The sequence below is a fragment of the Camelus dromedarius genome, chromosome 12 (assembly GCF_036321535.1).
Source record: "Camelus dromedarius isolate mCamDro1 chromosome 12, mCamDro1.pat, whole genome shotgun sequence".
In the NCBI taxonomy this organism is placed as follows: domain Eukaryota; kingdom Metazoa; phylum Chordata; class Mammalia; order Artiodactyla; family Camelidae; genus Camelus; species Camelus dromedarius.
This window is the reverse complement of record NC_087447.1, coordinates 44,845,364-44,866,749: the sequence shown is the minus strand read 5'-3', so window position 1 is coordinate 44,866,749 and position 21,386 is coordinate 44,845,364. Positions and strand designations below refer to the sequence as shown.

Genomic DNA, 21,386 nt, shown 5'->3' with positions numbered 1-21,386 from the left:
TAATAGAATCAATCATGAATGTCTTGACTTAGAGGACACAGTGTTTTGCTTTCACTTCCTACACTGTCATTGCAAACAGAAATATAAACATAGGTGCCTGACCACAACTCAGCAATGTCTAGAATCTAGACATGACTCACCATTCTCACCTACATGCCCTTGCTCAGGCTTTGGTCATTCTTCACCTGTTCTGTTGCAATAGCTTCCTAACTAATCTAGTCTCCTCCTCTCTCAGCTTCCCATCCTCGACCTCTCCACAGGCATCAGCTATGTTGCAGCCTGGGTGGTATGCTTAAAAACAAAAAATCTTTCTGTGTTTTCTCTTACAACCCTTGTATAATGATTTATTGATTACAAGATAAAGCTCAAACTTCTCGGGAATGCCAAGCCTTCCACAATCCCATTGTTAATCTCTTCTCTAGCTTTTTTTTTTTTTTTTTTTTTTTTTTTTTGACTGGATCACCATGTCCTTCCTTTTTATGGCCAAATATCCCACCGCATGGATATACATTTTATATATCCATTAATCAGTTAATTGACACTTGGATTGTTTTCACTTTTTGCCTATCATGAATAATGCTGCTATGAATATCCATGTATAAGTTTCTGTGTGGATATTTTTTCATTTCTCTTGGGTATATCCCTAGGAATGGAAAAACTGTCAAACTGTTTTCCAAAGTGGCTATACCATTTATATTCCCAGCAACAATGTACAAGGATTTCACTTTTTCCACATTCTCAACACTTATTACCATATGACTTTGATGACAGCTTTCTTCATGGTGTGAAGTGGTATCTCACTGTGATTTTGATTTGCATTTCCCTAATGGCTAATGATGTCGAGCATCTTTTCTTGTGCTTATTGGCCACTGTACATCTCCTGTGGAAAAACATCTATTCAAATCTATTGCCCATTTTAAAAAAATTTATTGTTGAGTAAGTATGTTTTCATTTCTCCCTCTAGAGTGGAATTGCTGGGTCACATGATAGCTCTGTATTTAACCTTAAATATTTTTTAAAACTGCCAGACTGTTTTCAAAGGCAGCTGCACCATTTTACATTCTCACCAGCAGTATGTTAGGGTTCCAATTTTGCTACATTCTCACTTGGTATTATTTCTTATCTGTCTCGACTGTAGCCACCTCAGGGAGCATGAAGCGGTATCTTAATGAAGTTTTAAGTTGTATTCCTCTGACTGCTATTGATGTTAACCATCTTTTCATGTCCTTATTGGCCATTTGTAAATCTTGTTTGGAAAAACTCTGTTCAGATCCTTTGCCTATCCTTAGGCTGTGAAATCTATTTTGCTTTTAGATAGATAGTTCTGTGCCAATTGATTACATTCTGTTGGGATTTTTTCCTAGAGCAAGCCAGGTCTTTATCTACTGTAGCAAATTCATTAAGGCTTTGAAAGAGTTAGCATCTACTCAGAAGTCATGTCATATGGTATAAAACGAAGATTTGATTCAGTACAGACTCTCTAAGGAGAAATTTTATTTGAAATTTTGCTTTCAAATTTTGAAGCACTACAGGACAAAGTGGGATTTGAGAGCAGCTTAGAACTGAGTGCTAAGCCATTATCTAGGTAAAGCGTAACAACATTAATTTTAAGAGACAAAGTACAAAGCTTTACTTTGATTATTTAAAATCATGTTTAAAAATACACAAGCAAGTGGTAACTGTAGTTAACGACCACATTAACATAAAATTGAATACAATCCAACTTTCACTAATTATGGGATAATTAAAATTACACTTTTAGCTAAAAATAATGCTTTTAATTCTTTACATCTTTTTCCATAAGCATCACTGAACAACATAAGCAGGTAATTAAAAACATAATCTACAAAATATCTTTACTTGAAATGTAAAAAGCCAAAAAATCCAAAGTCAAATAAGTATGTACAATTGTGGGGCCCTACATCATCTTATGAGTGAAAATGCTACAGGTAGAGAGAGGGACAAGAAAGATAATATAATGAGATGGGAAAATGCCAGCCTGGATGCCCAGAGACAAAGTCTCTCACTTAAGAGTAAATTACCTAATCTCTCTGGACCTCAGTTTCCAAATCTGTGAAATGAAAACATGCAGACATATGGATGTCTGAGGCCTATCTCTACACGTCCTATTAATCTGCAGTGTCTAAAGGCAGAGTTCATCCATGGCATTTTCTAAGGAAACCTATTCAGGAAAAGTCAGTCTGACAAATCAAGATTGTTCCCAATCAGGGAGTCTGATTCACCTCGAAATAAATAAAAATTCTCAGTACAAACACAGTCCAATCCCCAAATTGTTTGTTTGTATGTCAGCTGTATGTGCGTGTGTGAGGCTGGCACTTTCCAAGATTTCATGGTTATTTCATAAAACAGGTTGTATCCAAAACATTTGGAAAACAACAGGTTCAACAAAGTTGTGGCAGACTCTTTTAGCTGCTTAACCAAAATCCATTCTCTACTTTCTTCTCAGTTTAGCATCACTTTAGTTTGATTCAAGGCAGTGACACGTCTGGGTGATGGACTGTGACTGGCCTAAGCCCATCACTGTAATCCTGCTCTCTGCTTTCTCAGCTTCCCTTGCAGCTACAGGGGGCCAACTCATCACACACAGCCATGGAATTCTCCTCTTCCCACAACTATCTCCAGGGATTACTTTTCCAGAGACTGCTTTGACAGACTTATTGACATAGGCTAACTTAATTATAAATCAGACAGATGAATACACCTACCAATCACAACCACCTAATCAACCAATCACACCAGAATGTATTCATCTTTTAGGCATTTCTCCCAAAACCAATTACTCCGGTTTCCTCTCAATAAATAAAAACCTGTGCATTCATTCATGTACTTGATCTTACCTTGCCCTCATTTTTGGATTGAAAGGATTGAAAATGAAGGAAAAATCTCCTGGCCAAGGAGGAACATGTCAATTATACTTCTTGTCTATCATGAGCCTAGAGAATTCAAGAATTCTTATTTTCTGAGCATCTGAAACGTAACACTCATGTGAATCAAACTTTCAGACATAGATGTGCTGTCAAATTAAAAAAAAGCTGGAATCTAGTAATTCTCAGACCTGTGTACCAAAATCACCTGCAATGCTTTAAAAAGAAAATTATAGGTCCCTTCCATGCATTCCACACCCCTTCTGATTTAACAGGTCTGGAGGTGGCTCAGGCATCTGTAATTTTTGAAGCCCTCCAGGTGACTCTGACAGGCAGTCGAGGTTGAAATACTGTGCTTTATAAATCGTAGAGGCTGTGACTCCAAGATGCTTACATGCGTGAGGCCGTAAGGCACGGTAGAAACACCATCCTAACATACAGGGGTTCTGGTCTTGGTCTGGGACTCAGCAGCTGGGTGACTTTGGGGAGATAAAACTCTGAGTCTTCACGTGTCCTTCAAAAGCAGTTAACTTTTGCTATGGATGCAGACACCACACGTTTATAAGAGAGCATGGAAAAGTATAAGGAATCTGAAAACTTTTAACATAGTACTTAATGCTGTTTTTCTCTTGGTGTAATATCCCTTCCCTTCCTTGTAGGCGGGGAAAATCTACTGTTCCTCCAACGGAGTGCTGAGTTTAATGCTCAATGCTCGGAAGCCGTCCCTGACCCGGCCGGCTGCACACAACTGTCACCTCGTCTGGCGGGCTGCACACAACTGTCACCTCGTCTGGCTTTCCGCCGCACTCTCCGCATCACCCCCGCCCACAGGCCTCGTTAAGGGACCACGTCCCTCACCCGCACTGGTACAGGGGCAGCTCCTGCACAGCCAGGGAGTCGGACTCTTCTCAGCACCCTCCGCGCGGGCAATGTCGGCTGACATGAACCAAATGTCCATCTGTCACCTTATCACTGAAGACACAGAAACGACCCCCCTGGAACCAGCTAGCTACTTCTCGCTCCTCTGCCAAGAGCTGAGTCTTTTTCCTTCCCCACACTTCCACTCGTGGGGCTCCAGCACGCGAGCCAGAGGAAGGGCGGCGGCTGAGCCCCGCCGCCCAGTCACAGCGCGGACGGCCACGGGCTGGCTCTCGGGCGCGGTACCCACGGGAGAGCCCGATCCGTTCCCTCGGCCGTCTCATAAAGCAGGCACTATTACTACCCGCGTTCTACAGCTACACGGCCGAGCTTCAGGGGGCTTAAGTAACTTGCTCGACAGGTCAGAAGGCCAGGAGGTGGAGCCAGGAATACGGAAGTCGCTGCACAGCCTTAAACTTAAACCTTAAACTCTACACGCACCTTCCTCACGATTCCTTGGTCCAGGAAGCCGACTTCCTCGGTCCTCGCATTTGACGGCGAAGCTGGTAAAGCCGTAACCGACGAGACGGGAAGGTGGAGGAGGCCTCGTCCCAAGGGCCTGCTCCTCGCGGCGCCTGGGTCGCGCAGGAGGACCCTTGAGGTCACCGCGGACTGCCGGGCCCCGCCCACCGCGCTCGGGGCCCGCCAGGGACGCCGTCGCGCGCGGCCCTCCGTCGGAAGCCTCCGCCGCAGGCGCTCCCCGCGTCTCCGGCAAGCACCTCAGGCCTCGGACCCCCGGGCCAGCGAGCGGCCGCCGCGCTCCTCAGCGCTCTCCTTCCGCGGCCCGCCCGCCCGCAGGCTCTCTCTTCTCCATCTTTCAATCCCTTTAGACACTCTCGCAAAGCTGAATTACACCGCCATCCATTCTCCACACAAAATCTGAGTTTTCCAACCTTCATGACCTTTGCTCAAGCGTTTCTCTTAATCTGGAACGTACTTTTCTACCTTCAATATTAAAAATCCTATTGATCTTAAGTCACAAACTAAATATTTCTCATATGGGAAGCCTTCCCAAGGTTCAAATTCTGGTTTTCCAACTTTCTGATTATTGACAAAAAGCAAGTTTTTCACTTCTCAAAAAATGTAGCCTTTTCTGAGGAGATGAACTATTCATTCTTATTTTGCAAGGATTAAATTAAATGTTATATAAACAGCCTAATATAGTGCCTGGCATAGAAAGACTAAATAAACACTAGTTATTGTTATTCAGTGAAACAGTACACTGATTAAACTTAATAAAGTAAACTTAATAAAGAGCCCAGAAACTACTATACTTGGAATTTAAAATGTAATAAAGTAGCATTTTAATTTAGTGAGGAAAGGAAGACCAACTCAATTAATGGCATTTGGATGTTGGACTACATTATTTTTTAAGAGAATAAAATTAGTTTCCACCTTACTCAGTAAAAAAATAAAATTCCAAATAAATTAAAGATGCACATTATTTTTTAACCACAATATTAAATATTAAAAATTAAAATGAAGTCCTTAGAAATATAGAAAAGTATGTTGGGGTTGGAAAGCTCTTCCTGAGATAAGAAAACCATATTTCATGAACAGTAACAATTGAATGATATTATTATGCAAAAATGTAGTCAAGGATAAATAAAAATCCTAGGAGAAAAAAATTACAAAGCATATAACAGACTAAAGGGTAATATCCTTAAATACTAAGTTTCTATAAATGAACATGGAAAAATTAGAAAATGTGCAAAGAATCAAAATAGGAAATTCACACTACAAGAAAAATAAATGGCCAATATTCATTCATATACAGATGTTTGAACAGATGTTCAAAATGTAAAGAAATGAAAATCAGTGTCATATTAAAATATCATAGTTTTCCTATCATATTGGAAAACATTTTTTAAAATTTAGCCCCTAGCGCTGGTGGCATTGCATGAAAACAAATATATCTTTAAGGGTATTCATTGCTACACTGTTGCAATAGTAAAAGAAATTATTACAATTTCCATATCCATTAATAGGATAATAAATAAATTATGGTACATATATTACAATGGAATGTTTTGCTTCCGTTTTTTAGAAAAGGAGTAATAGCCATAGCATACAGTTAAGTAAAAAAGCAAATTGAAGATTTCAATGCTTAAAATAATTTTTTTCTCTGTGTGTATCAGTTAGGACATTTTACATTATAAGTAGCAGAACATCCAACCTTAGTTTGGCTTGAGAAAAAAGAATGTCTTTGTTCCTGAAATTGAAAATTATGTTTCTAGTATCAGATTTATCTAAAGATTCAAGACATCATCCAGATTTCCATTTCTTTATGACTCTCAGGTCTGCCTTCCAGGTGTTGACTCTCCCAGGGTCAGGGTTAAGGTGAGATGAGTGGGTACAAAATTTAAGAAGGTACCAAAAACCTCCGTAAGCAAGATAAATAATATTTTAATATAATCTGTCTTTAAATAAAGATTAAGCAAATTGCCACAAACTGTCACAATGAACAAAATATCAAAATTTTAAACAAAGATAGGGTTGATAGGGCTATACTGGACCATATTGCAACCCAAGGCAAAAGGAAAAACGAGAGCCCTTTATATATCATTGACCCTTGAACAATGCAGGGTGTTAAAGGCACCAACCCTCCAGATAGTAGAAAATCTGTGTATAACTTTACAGTGGACCCTCCGTATTGGTGGTTCTGTATCTGCTAGAACTATAATGATGAATGAGATACATTCAGCTAACCACAGATGGTGTAGTACTGTAGTATTTACTATTGAAAAACAAAATCTGTGTATAAGTGGACCCACTCAGTTCAAACCTGTGTTGTTCAAGGACCACTTGTACAAGTTTTATGTGGTTTTAATGGTTAGATTTGCCCAAAATTTTATTTTGAAAATATTATTTATGGGTTTCTTCCATTAAAATCAGTAAAATTATAATACATTCTAATTTTCATATAAATAATACATTTCAACTTTAAGCTGTGAGTTTTACTCTACCTACTTTTCAATTGTTACAATATTTTTAACCCACTTTAATATTCTAAGGGGAGAAATTAGCCATTGTCCCAGCTCTGCATAGCAGAAATGTCTGCAACAGTTCAAGATGTCAAGCCGTACACACTGGACAGTGTATACTTATACTACATTATACAGAGGACTCAAGAAGATCGTGTCTGAATCAACAGTTTATTGAGTTTATTCCAGGAAAATCTAAAATTCCCAGGAACCAAACTTTTATTCCCTTCCTAGATTTCCCTTCCCATTTATTCCCTTACCTCAGTTCAAGAGAAATTTCTTCCCTAACATGTGAAAGAAGCTGCCAGTTGCAGAACTCTGGAGCAAAACAGGATAGTGTTTATACCTCATCAGGAATCCCTTGGGTAAGGAGAGCACTTCTACCTTACTTAGTCTTTAGGGACCATCCCACTTAATTGAACAGAATCAGACCCCCGAAGGACCAGTCTCCAGAGATCACTGACTCAGGAACCAGAGAGGGTGGGTAATCTATGTCCTGCCTGAAGCAGCCTGTACAAGTTGCACCTGCTAAGGACTCCATATCTCTGTCTAACCTGTGGACACAGAGTGGGTTAATGCAACTAGTTGCTGCTAATCAGTACATAGAATATTAAAGCCCTTCCTATACTTGCTAGACCTCAATGTACATAGAAACCTGCAGAAATATAGACGAGATAGTAGCTCTGAAGGAGCTAAGTGGTGTGTGGGGGTGGGGGTGTGGGGGGGTGTCCAGGTGATTTTCAGTCATAAAATTAGGTAATATTTACCAGCAAAGAGTACAGAGGTCAACCACATCACCAGCATTTTAAATTAGTCCATCCATAAATATACATATTGAACCCTATGTTATTTGCTGGAATTGTAATTATGAATGAGACATAATCTTTGCCCTCACAGAACTCAAGTTCCCAAGAAAAGGAACAGGAACAGGAAGAAAAGCTCCCATGAGTGGGAGTTCTATATCCTGGAGGAGATAACCAATTGATATCTGGATTTGCATATCTAAAACTCAAAAGAACTCTAGGACAGAGAGATGGGGGACTCATTTAATGTAGGCAGTGGCTAAGGAAATGAGCTTTTTTGTGCTGAAAAAGCATGTAAGAGTAAGGGTCAAAATGTGAACTCCAAGAAACTACTCCAATTTTGCTTACCTGGTCAGAAACAGTGTGCTATAATTCCTAATGTTGAGGATAGTCAGAAGCCTGATAGAACAGAAAACCAAGAGTACCCTGTTTCCTCCTACTCTTGTCTTTCCCCAGTCTCTGAGATACAGCAAAGACGTACAAAGTAAGAAGTCCTGCAATCAGCAGCTTATTTGCCACCATGACGCCAAGCTAGCTTTGTGAGAAATTGGTTTACTAATCACTGGGTTTGTGGACTAATTTAGCTGATCATTTAAGTGCTTGATAGCGATGCCTGTTCTATCTTGAGGGAGGTAATTGTGCTTTCATTTATTTTTCAAACATTGATTACGTTCCATGCATTTTGTGATGTACTGAGAGTCCAAATGTGAATGACACACATGCTTCTTTTTTTCTATTTATTTATTTGCCAGTTTTATTGAGAAATAATTGACATACATTACTGTATAAGTTTAAGGCATATAGCGTCATGGTTTGATCTGCATACACTGTGAAATGATTACCACAATAGGTTCAGCTAATATCCCTTCTTCTCAAATATGACATACACTCTTCTGATTCCAAGGAGCTTATAGTCAATTAGGGGCACAAATAAACAGCCTGTCATAACTCATTACATATTTTTTGAGATCTGTAAAAGACACAACAGACATACAAAGGTAGGAACCTAGGAATGTCTGGAAAAACCAGGAAAGACTTCTCAGGAAAGACAGTTCTTGAACTGAAATTTGTAGAATAAACAGGAATTTTCCAGATGGCTAAAGGGCATGAGTGGCTGTTTTTCAAAAACACCTGCCATCATAGAAGTGAATGGAGAGCTACTGGAGTCTGTACAAAGAATCAATGCACATTTTGGGATTAAAAAATGGGAATCCCTTTTGTTCTTAAATGTAAATTTTTTTTACCTATTTGTGCATAACTCACTTCATGTGGTGTTCAGCTCCCTGTATTTCTGGAGTACAGAGGATACTAAATGCTCATGTCAAAGCCATACACACCTAGTTATTATTTCTGGGTTGTGGGGGAGGGATTTAAGAAGAGAAGACAAAAAGTAGAGAAACATGAGAGGCAAAGAAGATGATCCAGAAGAGAGAAAAAGAAAAGTTGCAGGAAGAGGAAGAAGGAAGAGAGAGAGGAAGAGAAGGAAAAGCTCTCAGTCCAGAAAATCTCTGTGATTCACGTAGTTTCCTTGATAAAGCTGGGAGTTGGGATTCAAGGGGAGCCATTAGCCCAGAGCAGGAGCACAACACCAAGCCTTGATGTTAAAGAACCGGTGGGCGACCCCCTCCCGGATCTGCTTAGTCTTCACACCATAGACAATGGGGTTGAGCATTGGCGGCACCACCACATAAAGATTGGCCAGCACAATATGGACATGCTGAGGTATGTTCCGTCCAAAGCGATGGGTCAATAATGTAAAGAAGGATGGAACATAAAACATGAGGATGACACAAAGGTGAGAACCACAAGTGCTGAGGGCCTTGTGCCGGGCATCCTGGGAGGGCAAATGGAACACTGCTCGGAGGATCAGTGAGTAAGACACAGCGATGAGGATCACATCCAAGATGACCATGACGATGGGCACTGAGAAGCCATACCAGATGTTAATGGTAATGTCAGCACAGGCCAAGCGGGCCACTCCAATATGCTCGCAGTAAGAATGGGGGATGATGTTGGTCCGGCAGAAAGGCAACCGCGTTAGCAAGAAGATCACTGGGAAGATGATGCAGAAACTTCGGGTGACAATGGCCAGAGCAATCCTTCCCACAACAGGCCACGTTAGCATTGTTGCATAATGCAGGGGGGTACAAATGGCCACAAAGCAGTCAAAGGCCATGGCTAACAGGATGGCTGACTCCCCCACAAACATCATGTGAACAAAGAAAACTTGGGTGACGCAGGTATCAAAGGCAATGTCATGAGCATGGAGCCAAAAGATGGCTAGGGCCTTGGGGACAGTAGTGGTGGACAGCAGGATGTCGGTGATGGCCAGCATGGAGAGGAAGACGTACATGGGCTCATGAAGGTTACGTTCCATGATGATGACCACGATCAGGATGCTGTTCCCCAGGACTGCAGTGATATACATGAGGCAGAGGGGTAGTGACAGCCAAATGTGATAAGCCTCCAACCCAGGGATGCCCAGTAAGACAAAAACTGCAGGGTGGAAGATGGTAAAGTTGGTGTGAGTCATGATGCACTTTAGGGTCCTCTCTGTGATGACTTAGAAGCTGATGAATCTGCTGAAAGGGAGAGAAAAAGAAAGCACCTGTGAGTATGTGCAGAGATCACAAAAGACAGCGTGGGTCTCTAAACTGTGGGACTCATTTACAGAATTCCCGGGGACATGGCAGTGTGATGGGAGTCATAGCTTCAGCTCTAGAACCAAGGAGAACTAGGAGAGGGAATCATGGGGAAGATTCAGTCCAGGCTAAGGACAAGGGAAGTCATTTCTCCCTTGCAGCCCCTGACCAGACTCTTTTATTCTCTAGTGTCTTCTTTTCTCCCAGTGAGTCCCACCCAACTCTTTTTTGTTTATGCCCATTCCCTCTCTAGAGAGTTATGTAAAAGCCTTTTACATCTTTATGCATCTTAATTTTGGAAGACTCTCTCAACATCATAACGACATAGTAAAATGCACCCACAGGGGGAGGGTATAGCTCAAGTGGTAGATGTTCGAGGCTCTGGGTTCAATCCCCCATACCTCCTCCAAAAATAAACCTAATTACCTCCCCACCACCACCAAATAAAATAATTAAACAATATGATAATAAATAAAAATATTTTTTAAATGCACACACAAGCCACATTAGATAGAATTGCTAGTTAAATATATAGGAGTTGAGTCAGTTACTTTTTGCCTAGTTGTATTATCTAGCAACTTATTTAAACAAGTATTAATTTCATTTTGCCATTTTTCTTGTACTTGTGTTTCACATCTCAAGTGTTTTTCACCACTCTTAGGTTCTTTTAAATGCACAGACTCTACACACTGAAGCTATGTCCCTAATAGATGAAACAGCCTGCTCCCCACCCCAACCCCAGATTATAAAAGTGGACCTATGTTAGCAGTACAATATATGGAAGCATTAGTTGTGAGATGTGTCATGAGAAGTTTGTTTCTAACAGTATATAAAGTACCAAAATTTGTAAATGGCTTATCCTTTTAATAAATTGGAACAAATTCAGATTTATCCCTCTAATAGCCTCACTCCTGTTCATGTGCACTTAAAGCCAGCATGTAAAATGCTTTCATAATCTAAAGCCAGTATTATTTATGCTGCAGAGGCACTGAGATAGTCTTAATTCACTGGCATACCCTTAATAGCAACTCATATTTTTTTAATAAATCTAAACATCTCAAGAAAAATGTCCATCAACCCATTTGTTTCACTCCCTATAAACACTTTGTGGATTCTGTCAACATTTGGGTAAGCATATGGTGGTGTATCATGTGTAAATATCATCATAATATTCTTATGATGTGACAGCAAAAACACGGAGGACCCCAGCTCCAAGACACAACCTCTTCTCCCAGCCTCTGAATCTGTTCTGTAAAATGCAGGATAGGAGACTGAGTGAGGAGGATTTTTCCAGTTTAAACACCCAGACTGACACCCAGATTACCAGGAGGAAGTTTCCTTAAGAGCTTTCCTCACTTTGGGATTGGGGAGTTCACAGCACTCAGCACAGTGTCTCACACATCATAGATTACTTAGGAAATGTTTAAACAAATGAATCATGGAAATAGTCAATTAATCCTTCACCAGTAGCTTTGCTTGTTTCTCCAAAATGATGATCAAAATCTGAGCCATTTTCCTGAAAAGCCCCCACTGATATCCCTTGTCCTGGTACAGTCTAATTCTGACTACTTTATGAACTGCCCTCAAACCTTTTATCAAGAGGTCTCTCTTCCCCGTGTTCTCCTGGTACTTTTCCTGGCCGCTTTCCGCATTCTCGTTCCTAACCACTTCCACCTCCTAGTCCCACTGACATCTCCCTCAGTGCCTACACCCCTTGCCACCCTGAGCTCTGTCATGCTGCAATCCCTCTCTCATCCTTTGTCTCGCTGACCACTTGTCCTTCTCCCACATTTCCTCCGTCCCAGCTCATCTTTGTCCTTTACTGATACTCTTAAATACACACAAACACACATACACACACGCATACATGCACTCTTGCCAATCCCTCCCTCTACCACCGTCAACGCCCTTAAATTCACCTATAACATTACAGTATCAGATGAGGGGTTGAGAAAGTGTCAGAAAACAGCTAGAAACTTTGCTTGTTCTGAGGAAAGAGGAATGAGAAGGAAAGAGAAAGCTGGAGACTGACCATGTTGGCATGAGGGTTGTCACTACTCCTGCTCTGTACAGGGTGCTTATATTTAGAAACTGAGAAGCCATCTGCTTCCTTCTTCTGGAGTCAGGTGTTAGAGTCACCCCTGGGATCAGTTCCCCTTTGGTCCATGAATCAAAGGAGAAATGAAAACCCTTCTCCAAGAAGGGAGTCAAGGGAGCCAAGAGGGAGCACTAATTCTAGGGATAAAATGCTCCAGACAAAATGCACATAAAGTATTGGAAGACACAGCATAAGAGCAGTGACAGAAATCCCAGCAATAAAATAATAACATAATAACAGCTGATGTTGAGCCCTACTAAATCCTTGTCGTGGTGTTAGGGTTTAGTATAAATTATTGCATTTAATTCTCAGAACAATCCAGTGAGATAAGGCATGATTATTGTATCCATTTGGCAGATGAGAAAATAGAGATTTGGAGAGATGAAATAGCTGATAAGGAGGGAAGACAAAAGCCCCCTCGGATGAACATGTCAAAGTGTTCAGACTCAGTCCAGAAACATAGATTAAGGGAGCTGAGAGGGAGAATCTTAGTCAGCCACTAGGGTCAGTCACTCAAGAAAAAATGAGACAATAAATGAAAAGTTGATTAAAATTTTTACACAATTATGGCCAATAGGCACATGAAAAAATGCTCAATATCACTAATTATCAGAGAAATGCAAATCCAAACTACAATAAGGTATCACCTCACACCAGTCAGAATGGCCGTCATTCAGAAGTCCACAGACGAGAAATGTTGGAGAGGCTGTGGAGAAAAGGGAACCCTCCTACACTGTTGGTGGGAGTGTAGTTTGGTATAGCCACTATGGAAAACAGTATGGAGATTACTCAAAAGACCAAAAATAGACTTACTATATGATCCAGCAATCCCACTCCTGAGCATATATCCAGAGGGAAACTTAATTCAAAAAAATACATGCACCTCAATGTTCATAGCAGCACTATTTACAATAGCCAAGACATGGAAGCAACCTAAATGCCCATCGACAGATGACTGGATAAAAAAGATAACCACAGAAAAGAATGAAATAATGCCTTTTGCAGCAAATGGATGGACCTAAAGATTATCATACTAAGTGAAGTAAGTCAGACAAAGATAAATATCATATGGTATCATTTATATATGCAATCTTAAAAAGTGATACAAATGAACTTATTTACAAAACAGGAACAGACTCACCAATATAGAAAACAAACTTATGATTACCAAAAGGGAGGGATAAATTATGAGTTGGGGATCATCAGATATAAACTACTATATATAAAATAGATAAACAACAAGGTCCCACTGTATGGCACAGGGAACTACATTCAATATCTTATAATAACCTATGATGGAAAAGAATATATACATATTATTTGTTTAACTGAATCACTATGCTGTACACCAGAAACTAACACAACATTGTAAATCAACTATACTTCAATAAAAATGAATTAAACATATAAATGTGTATACACTATAAAAATAGTATCTTTACAATCTCAGGGTAGAAAAGAACTTATTAAATAATAAACAAAAGCATATGGCCTTGATGAGATTTTTTATTAAAATTCAAGTTTATTGTAAGACAAATGACACCATAAATAAAATTAAAAGATAATTAACAGAATGGAAGGTTATATTTTCAATATAAAACGAAAGTTTAGTATCTTGAATATATAGAGATGTCTAGAAAAAATACAGGGATTTAAAAGACAACTGAATAGAAAAATAGACGAAGAAAATGATCAGGCAATTTACAGAAGAGGAAATTTAAATGACCAATACATGAAAATGTATGAAAAATGACATTAAAATAGTGAGCTAATATTTCTTATAAATCAGATGCATTAAAATGTATGTATGATCATATGATGCGTCAAGGATGTCAAAAAAAGTATCTCTCAAACTGCTGGGGGGACTACACAAACGAACTATTTTGAAGAGCAATTTAACAATTATCAGCTAAAGGTGAAAATGTGCGTATCTTATGATCCAGCAATTCCACTTCTAGAGGTACACTATAGAGAATCTTTCATACATTTGAAAATGGACACATGTGTAAAGATGTTAATAGCAGTATGCAGAGCAAAATAATCAGAAACAGTTTTAAGTACATCAATAAATGAATTATATTTGGCCTAATCATATGCTGTAAAACTATATAGCAATTTAAAGGGATGACAAAGATCTGTATCTCTGAATAAATAGAGTTCAACACATAACTTTCTGTATACAGTAGGCAATAATCTATGTAAATATTTAAAAGTACCAACTAGCAAAAGCATTAAAAACTGAATTAGAAAGATACACTAAATTCAGGATAATTACTATCTCTAAGGGGAGAATCAAACACTATGGGAGATAAAAGAGACTTCAATTTTATCTGTAATTTTTATTGCCTTTATTAAAAAGGAGCTAAAAGCAAGTTGGACGAAATGTTAGTAATTGTCAGTTCTGGATGTGCTGACACATGTGCATTTGTTCTTATTCTTTATACACACATGTACACACACACACACACACACAAAAGCCACTTCTCAAATAAAATATGACCAAGAAAATACAAAGAAGCATATTAGAGACACAAGTATCAGCTATGAAGCTGCTGCAATATTCTGAGATAAATTTGTGGGGTATAAAAAAGGACATACTGCAGTGGGGACAGAGAGGAGACATACACACACACACACACACACACAAGGACATGGGCTTCAGTGGCTGTTTGGATGTAATAAGAGAGGCTGTTTCCCCATTCATATTACTGTGCTTGCATATACTCTTTAATAATGTTTGCTATGGATGATACAGCACTTTTCCTGGTTGTAAGAGTCAGCCATGCAACGTGAGCCTAGAGGAAGGGAGGCAATGATGGGAAAAGATAAAGGTGCTACCTATTACCTCAAAAAAGAACTTCAGAGAATTAACTTCTTGAAAAGTGGCCCCAACAAAGTTAGTCAATTCAGAAGTCCCCCTCTAAGTGCAAGAGAGCCTTCAGAGGAAACCCCTCATCCCGTGCTAGGTCTTTAGGAGACCATCTCAGCATGGCTCTCACTAGCCAACAGTGTTCAGAGAGGCTTAGTCAAAAAAAATGCCTCTTCCATGCCTCACATTGAAGGAAAGAATGATTGGATAAGTTAAGGGGAGTTTCAGGGTCCCAACCTAATCTTTCTGTCTTACAGTGTTGCCTGGGAGACAAGGATGAGAACTGTGTCCTCGGCACAGAGGAGAGCAATAGCGTCACTGCTAAATATGGTCAAAGGGCTGACCCAGCTTCAGAGGAAGGGTTAATGAATAAGGAGAGCAGACAATATTACAGGAAAATTGTTAAAAACTAGATCTGACCTATTTCATACCCCTATTAGAACCTGACTTCTATAGGATCCTATTATAACAGAAGGAGAATCGCTCCTCTCCCAAATCTACAGCCTAAGTGTCAGAACATCCACTGTCCTAGGGCTTGGGGACTCCCAGTGCCCCATTAAGGACCTTCTCATGGAAGGACTGGGAAGTCCAGATGGAAGGGGGAGGTGAAGCCGGAAGACAGAATGGTGCGGTGGTTCCATGACTTCCTCCACATCTCCATAGGAGAATGGAGATATGAAGTCCCTCTGTCACTCCAGAAACCGAGGGAATATGAAGCCTGGGCTACAGTGGTGTTACTGGTCACAGAGGGGACTCACACTGACTTGGGAATAGAGACTTGACAATTGAGAATTTGCCTTAGGAGTTTTCTAGAAGAGGATTCAGTGTTGAGTGGCACCACTAGGACCCAAGATTTTCTGGTCTGTAATCTACTGTGTAAATAGATCATCACTCTCATGTCTTGTTGCTCATTGGTCACTGTAAGCAGAAAACCATAGATCAGGCCCACACAGACACAGCTGATCTCTCAGAAACCTGTTCTACAGCAGGTGTGGTGGCAGCTACATTAGACAAAGTGAGAAAATCAGGGGGTCAGTCCCCAAGTGGAGCCCTCCTATCCTATTTTCATGCCAGTCCAGAAGCCACTGTGAGATCTAATAAGCCTCCCCTCTTCCTCCCGCTCCACCTCTACTACCTCCAGAGGGCTGGCATCCACCTCTGAGGTAATAGCCCCACAAGGTCACAGGTGTATTGCTAGAACCCCTCCTCTAATGGCCAGTGTCACAGGCAAAGACCAGCCAGATCACCCGTCAATATGCGGTCAGAGAGCTCCTATAATGTTGGACTGGAGCCTGGGAGACCAACAAAGGAAAATTTCTAGAGACAAAGTCAGTGATATCCCCCAATACTTCCTGCATTACTAGAGAGTGGGAAATGCAGAATATAGCAGATTTGCAAGAATTTAATAACTTCAATGTTGTTGGGCTTAAGGGGTCTGTGATTTATCTTATGAACAATCATTATACAAACAGTTAGTGCCCAGGATAGGCATGTGTAAGCCAGAAGTGCTGTTAGTGTCCTCTTGGGACCGTTTGAATGTGGTGGCATCAAGGGTACTTTTTCCCAACCCTCTCCTTCATGGCTCTCAGCCCACTGCTCCCACCTCCCAAGAGCACCTCTCCTCCTTTGGTGGGTGAGGGATCACCATCCACTGCCAAATAATTGCAGCTCTTTCTATATATCCCCATTCAGCAATCCTAGGACCACCTGCCAATCCCAAAGTCACCTGAACTCCTCCCAGGAACAGATGACTCTTGCCCCAGCTCTCCCTAGAAAACTACTCATGTGCTAATCTTGGAAGTCTATGAAGCAGTGGCTAAGAGCAAGGATGCCAGGGTCAGTATCCTAACTGCTGTCTACCAGCTGTGTGACCGTGGGCAAGTTACCTAATTTCTTCATGCCTTAGCTCTTTGTCTGTAAAATGGGGTAAATATTTGTACCTGCTGCAAATGCATGTTGTGAGGACAGGGCTTAGGGCAGAGCCTGCTCATAGGAAACTCCACAGGACTGCAGCCATTACTATAATTTACTATAATTCAGAGACTTCCCTGACTCCCACAGGAAGAGGGAGAGACTCCTTTCTCTATGCCCACACCATACCTGGTACTGACCTAAATTAGTGCAGTTACTGTAATAGCCCTCCGACAATTGCTTGCATCGCTGTGTCCACTGGACTGTGAGCTCCCTGAGGGCAGCAAGGTCTTGTTATCACCATTGCATCCTCACCACAGGGCCACGCACATGAGTCATCTGGTTCTGCTATAAAGCTGGGTTTGAAATGTAAATGTGTTCCAACCAGTTGATATATTAGGTGACTGAGCCTAATGTGAATTTCCTGTTTGCTTATGTGTGATTCCATCTGCAAGAAACTAGGTGAACGCAGAAAACTGCACCCAGCTGAACCAAGCCACATAGGAAAACCTAACACGCACATGTGCACACATGCAAACATTTATCAGCTGCCTCTGTTCACTGCTTGTGTTGTGAGCTACACCCATCCACAAGTGGTATTACAACATTCCACCCTATTTTCTTTTTCTTTAATTTTGGAGGGTAATTAGGCTGAGGGTTTTTGATTATTATTTAATAGGAGGTACTGGGGATTGAACCCAGGTCCTCATGCGTGCTAAGCAAGTGCTCTACCACTGAGCTATACCCTCCCCCTGATTCCACTAAATTTTCGATCTGCATCTCCTTCTACCTTCACAATAATTCACGAGCTGCTTCCAACACTGACTTCCACAAGGAAAACTCCAGGTCTTTTTCAAGGTGAAGTGTCATATTTATTGGTATATTCATGTACTTTCTAACCATTTAATGGATGTCAAACACTGCTACCATTATTAGGTTCCCATCCTTTTTAAATGTGTCACTGATGACATTTTTAATGTTGTGCCCCTACTCCCATTTTCCCTCCCATAGGCCCTATGGTTTTGTCATGTTATCTTGCACAGTGTGTTGACTTTTAGAATACGTCTCATTATAGCAGTGGGACTTGTGGTTGATGGTGAATAACTCTCATTTCCATGAATATGTAAGGTTTCTGAAACTGTACAAGCCCCTGTTAGTCAGCAAATGCTATTTGGGCCAGCAGTTTTGTCCCACAATTAAAAGCAATAAATATTTATTTATAGACAACTGACTATGGGGCATTGTGACAAGCAGTGGTGATACTGGGGCTAATAAGAAGCACTGCCTGTAACCCTTTCAGTCTGGTGGCGGGGGTTAGGTGAGTGATTACAATGCAACAGAGGCAGACTGATGCCATTTAAGAGTAAAGAAAGCAAGGTCTTCTCTCCAGACTTCAGGGAGTCAGCAAAGACCTCTCAGAGGAAGTGCTCCTCTGCCCCAGATCTTTCCACTCCCATAAGTCAGTCTCTTTCCTTGTTGCCCCCACCTCTGCCTCCTGACTCTACTTCCTGAGCCACCCAGCCTATCAGCACTGAGCAAAGAGGCAGAAAGGGAAGAGTTAATGTGGCCGGGTGGGAGGGGTAACGGTCCCCGGAGGGAAGCAGGGAGAACAGCCACATAAAGGTCCCCCAGGCATTGGTCAAGACGAGGAGAAACTGCCAACACCCAGGGCCAAGTCTCTTTCCCCAGTCAAGTCTTCTGCTGGTGCTTCCTTCCTCCTTCAGGTATCATCCATCCAACACGCATCAAGCTTCTGCAGTTGGCTAGATTCTGGGAGGAATCAGTTCTATACATCCTGCCTCCTCCAGCATCAGAGATGCTTCTTCCTCATGTGGCTGCTACCCTGGGTTGAGTGCCACTTCCTCCCTCTCTGTCACCTGCACTCCCTCTGGCACCACAGGAATGAGAATTTAGTGTGACCCCCTTCTGGATTGTGAAGAAGGAAAGGAGACAGAGAAGTTCCTTTTTTTTGCCACCATCTCTCTTTCTCCATTGCTTCCCAGGACCTATGTCAACTCTCCAGCCCATGTTCAAGTTCGCCACTTCAGCATCAAGTTAAGAATAACGTAAGCACTCCATACCCCAAAAACCCACCAGGTTTTCTCCTGTCACGCCAGCCTTCTGGCTTCACTCCAGGTCCCATCTGCCTCCTCCTCCTGTCTCTCCCTTTCTCTCTGCTCTCCTCCTTTCTTCTTGGAGGGTGGATTCCCAGAATGTTAAAGCTCGGCCACACTTAAGATCATGGCGCCCATCCCCACTGTAGAGCCCAGCACCGGCTTTCCCCCATCTACAGAGACTGAGACAGACTCTACTTGGACCCTGAGGAAGAAATCATTCATCTCAGCTCCACTCTCAGCTGACCTCCACCTGCAGGGCTCCAGCTCTACCAGCCACTGCAGCAGTGACACCCCACTTTCTCTCCACCTCTGTGCCCATGCTCCCCTGCAACACTCACGGGCCTTCAGGCACAAGGATTCTCCCATCCTAGCTAGGGCTGTGACCTTGATTATCCATCCAAACCCCAGTCAAAGGTTATAACACTGTGATCCTCCCGGCCCTGCACTATTCTTATACACACATGGATGGATCCATGCCACTGTGACATCCCCAAATCTCTCCCTGTCCTTCCCCTATCAGCAATCATGCCCCCATGAGCCCTAAAGCTTTGACTCTACAGGATGGCAGAAGCTCCACAGCCCAACTCCACCTTCTCACGCCCAACCTTCTTCATACTGACTGGCATTCCAGGGTTAGCAGGTGCCCAGGCCTGGCTGACCCTGGTCTTTGGGCCCATGTATCTGCTTTCCCTGCTGGGCAATGGAGCACTGCTGACAGTGATGCAGATAGACCCCACGCTGCACCAGCCCATGTTTCTGCTCCTGGCCATGCTGGCAGCCACAGACCTGGGCTTAGCCACATCTGTAGCCCCAGGGCTGCTGGCTGTGCTGTGGCTCGGGCCCCGGCCTGTGCCATACGCTGCCTGCCTGGTCCAGATGTTCTTTGTTCACGCACTGACTGCCGTGGAATCTGGGGTGCTGTTGGCCATGGCCTGTGACCGTGCTGTGGCAGTAGGGCGTCTGCTGCACTACTCTGTCCTAGTCACCAAAGCCTGCATGGGCTATGCGGCCTTGGCCCTGGCGCTGAGGGCTGTGTCTATCGTTGTGCCTTTCCCTCTGCTGGTGGCACGATTTGAGCACTTCCAAGCCACGACCATAGACCACGCCTACTGTGCCCACATGGCAGTGGTGGAGCTGGTGGTGGGTAACACACGGTCCAACAACTTGTATGGACTGGCACTTTCATTGGCCGTGTCAGGTGTAGACATTCTAGGCATCACCGGCTCATATGGGCTCATTGCCCAGGCTGTGCTGAGGCTGCCCACCCGGGAAGCCCGTGCCAAGGCCTTTGGTACATGTAGTTCCCACATTTGTGTCATTCTGGCCTTCTACGTGCCTGGTCTCTTCTCCTACCTCACACACCGCTTTGGTCGTCACACCGTCCCAAAGCCCGTGCACATCCTTCTCTCTAACATCTATCTGCTGCTGCCACCTGCCCTCAACCCCCTCATCTATGGAGCCCGCACCAAGCAGATCAGGGACCACCTCCTAGAAATCTTCACATTCAGAAAAAGCCAGTTCTAATGGACAGTGAAAACAATGGTGCCTGGGGGTGGAGGCTAGGGGACATTCAGAGGAGACTGGGGTCTGGAGTGTGGATTATGTCATCTTTGTCCCATGGTCTGCATATGACGTGATCATCACTCAACAGATATTTGCTGTGAAGGCTCTATGTGTACCACTGGCATCTGTAAACTGGCCTAGCCATGCATCCTGCTTGGGAAGAAACAGGAGACAGGGTACCACGTGTTATCAGGCAGGAAAAATAAGAGATCAGGGAATTATTATAGGATCATAGTACATTCCGTTTAAAGAATAGCTATCCCCCTCCTCCTCCCCCCACCCCACTCCATCACCCCACCCCCACCTAAGTCTCCCCACGTTCCCTCACGAACGATCCTCCACAGATTCCGGACCTGGGGGTCTGGGAAGAGTGACACTGCCTCCGGAGGCAAGTGCTTGGAATCACAGCCCTCTACTCCTAGAGCCAGATTGTTTTCAGTCAGTCAGCAGGTATACAGGCTGATCCCCACCTTCTGAGAATCTGGATAATGTGCCCTGGAGTCCCAAATTTGTCCAAGATACCGTTCGTTAAGACATTCTCAGTTCAGACAATCTTCTCGGTCTCGTGTATAATCACTATTACCCCTCCCCTTACC

General features: G+C 42.4%; 2 protein-coding genes across 2 annotated transcripts; one reads left to right on the top strand and one right to left on the bottom strand.

Annotated features, from left to right (window-relative positions):
* Positions 1-8,391: 8,391 nt before the first annotated feature.
* On the bottom strand, positions 8,392-10,229 carry LOC105097922 (olfactory receptor 52B2). The gene has a single exon (XM_010990550.3). The coding sequence runs from the start codon at positions 10,121-10,123 to the stop codon at positions 9,155-9,157; it is 969 nt and encodes a 322-aa protein (XP_010988852.1). The 5' UTR covers positions 10,124-10,229; the 3' UTR covers positions 8,392-9,154.
* A 9,559-nt stretch (positions 10,230-19,788) lies between these two features.
* On the top strand, positions 19,789-20,751 carry LOC105097989 (olfactory receptor 52W1). The gene has a single exon (XM_031460176.2). The coding sequence runs from the start codon at positions 19,789-19,791 to the stop codon at positions 20,749-20,751; it is 963 nt and encodes a 320-aa protein (XP_031316036.2).
* The last annotated feature ends 635 nt before the right edge of the window (positions 20,752-21,386 follow it).

Coding starts and splice junctions, on each gene's coding strand:
- LOC105097922 (XM_010990550.3), bottom strand. CDS start 10,123: ATGACTCACACCAACTTTACCATCTTCCACCCTGCAGTTTTTGTCTTA.
- LOC105097989 (XM_031460176.2), top strand. CDS start 19,789: ATGGCAGAAGCTCCACAGCCCAACTCCACCTTCTCACGCCCAACCTTC.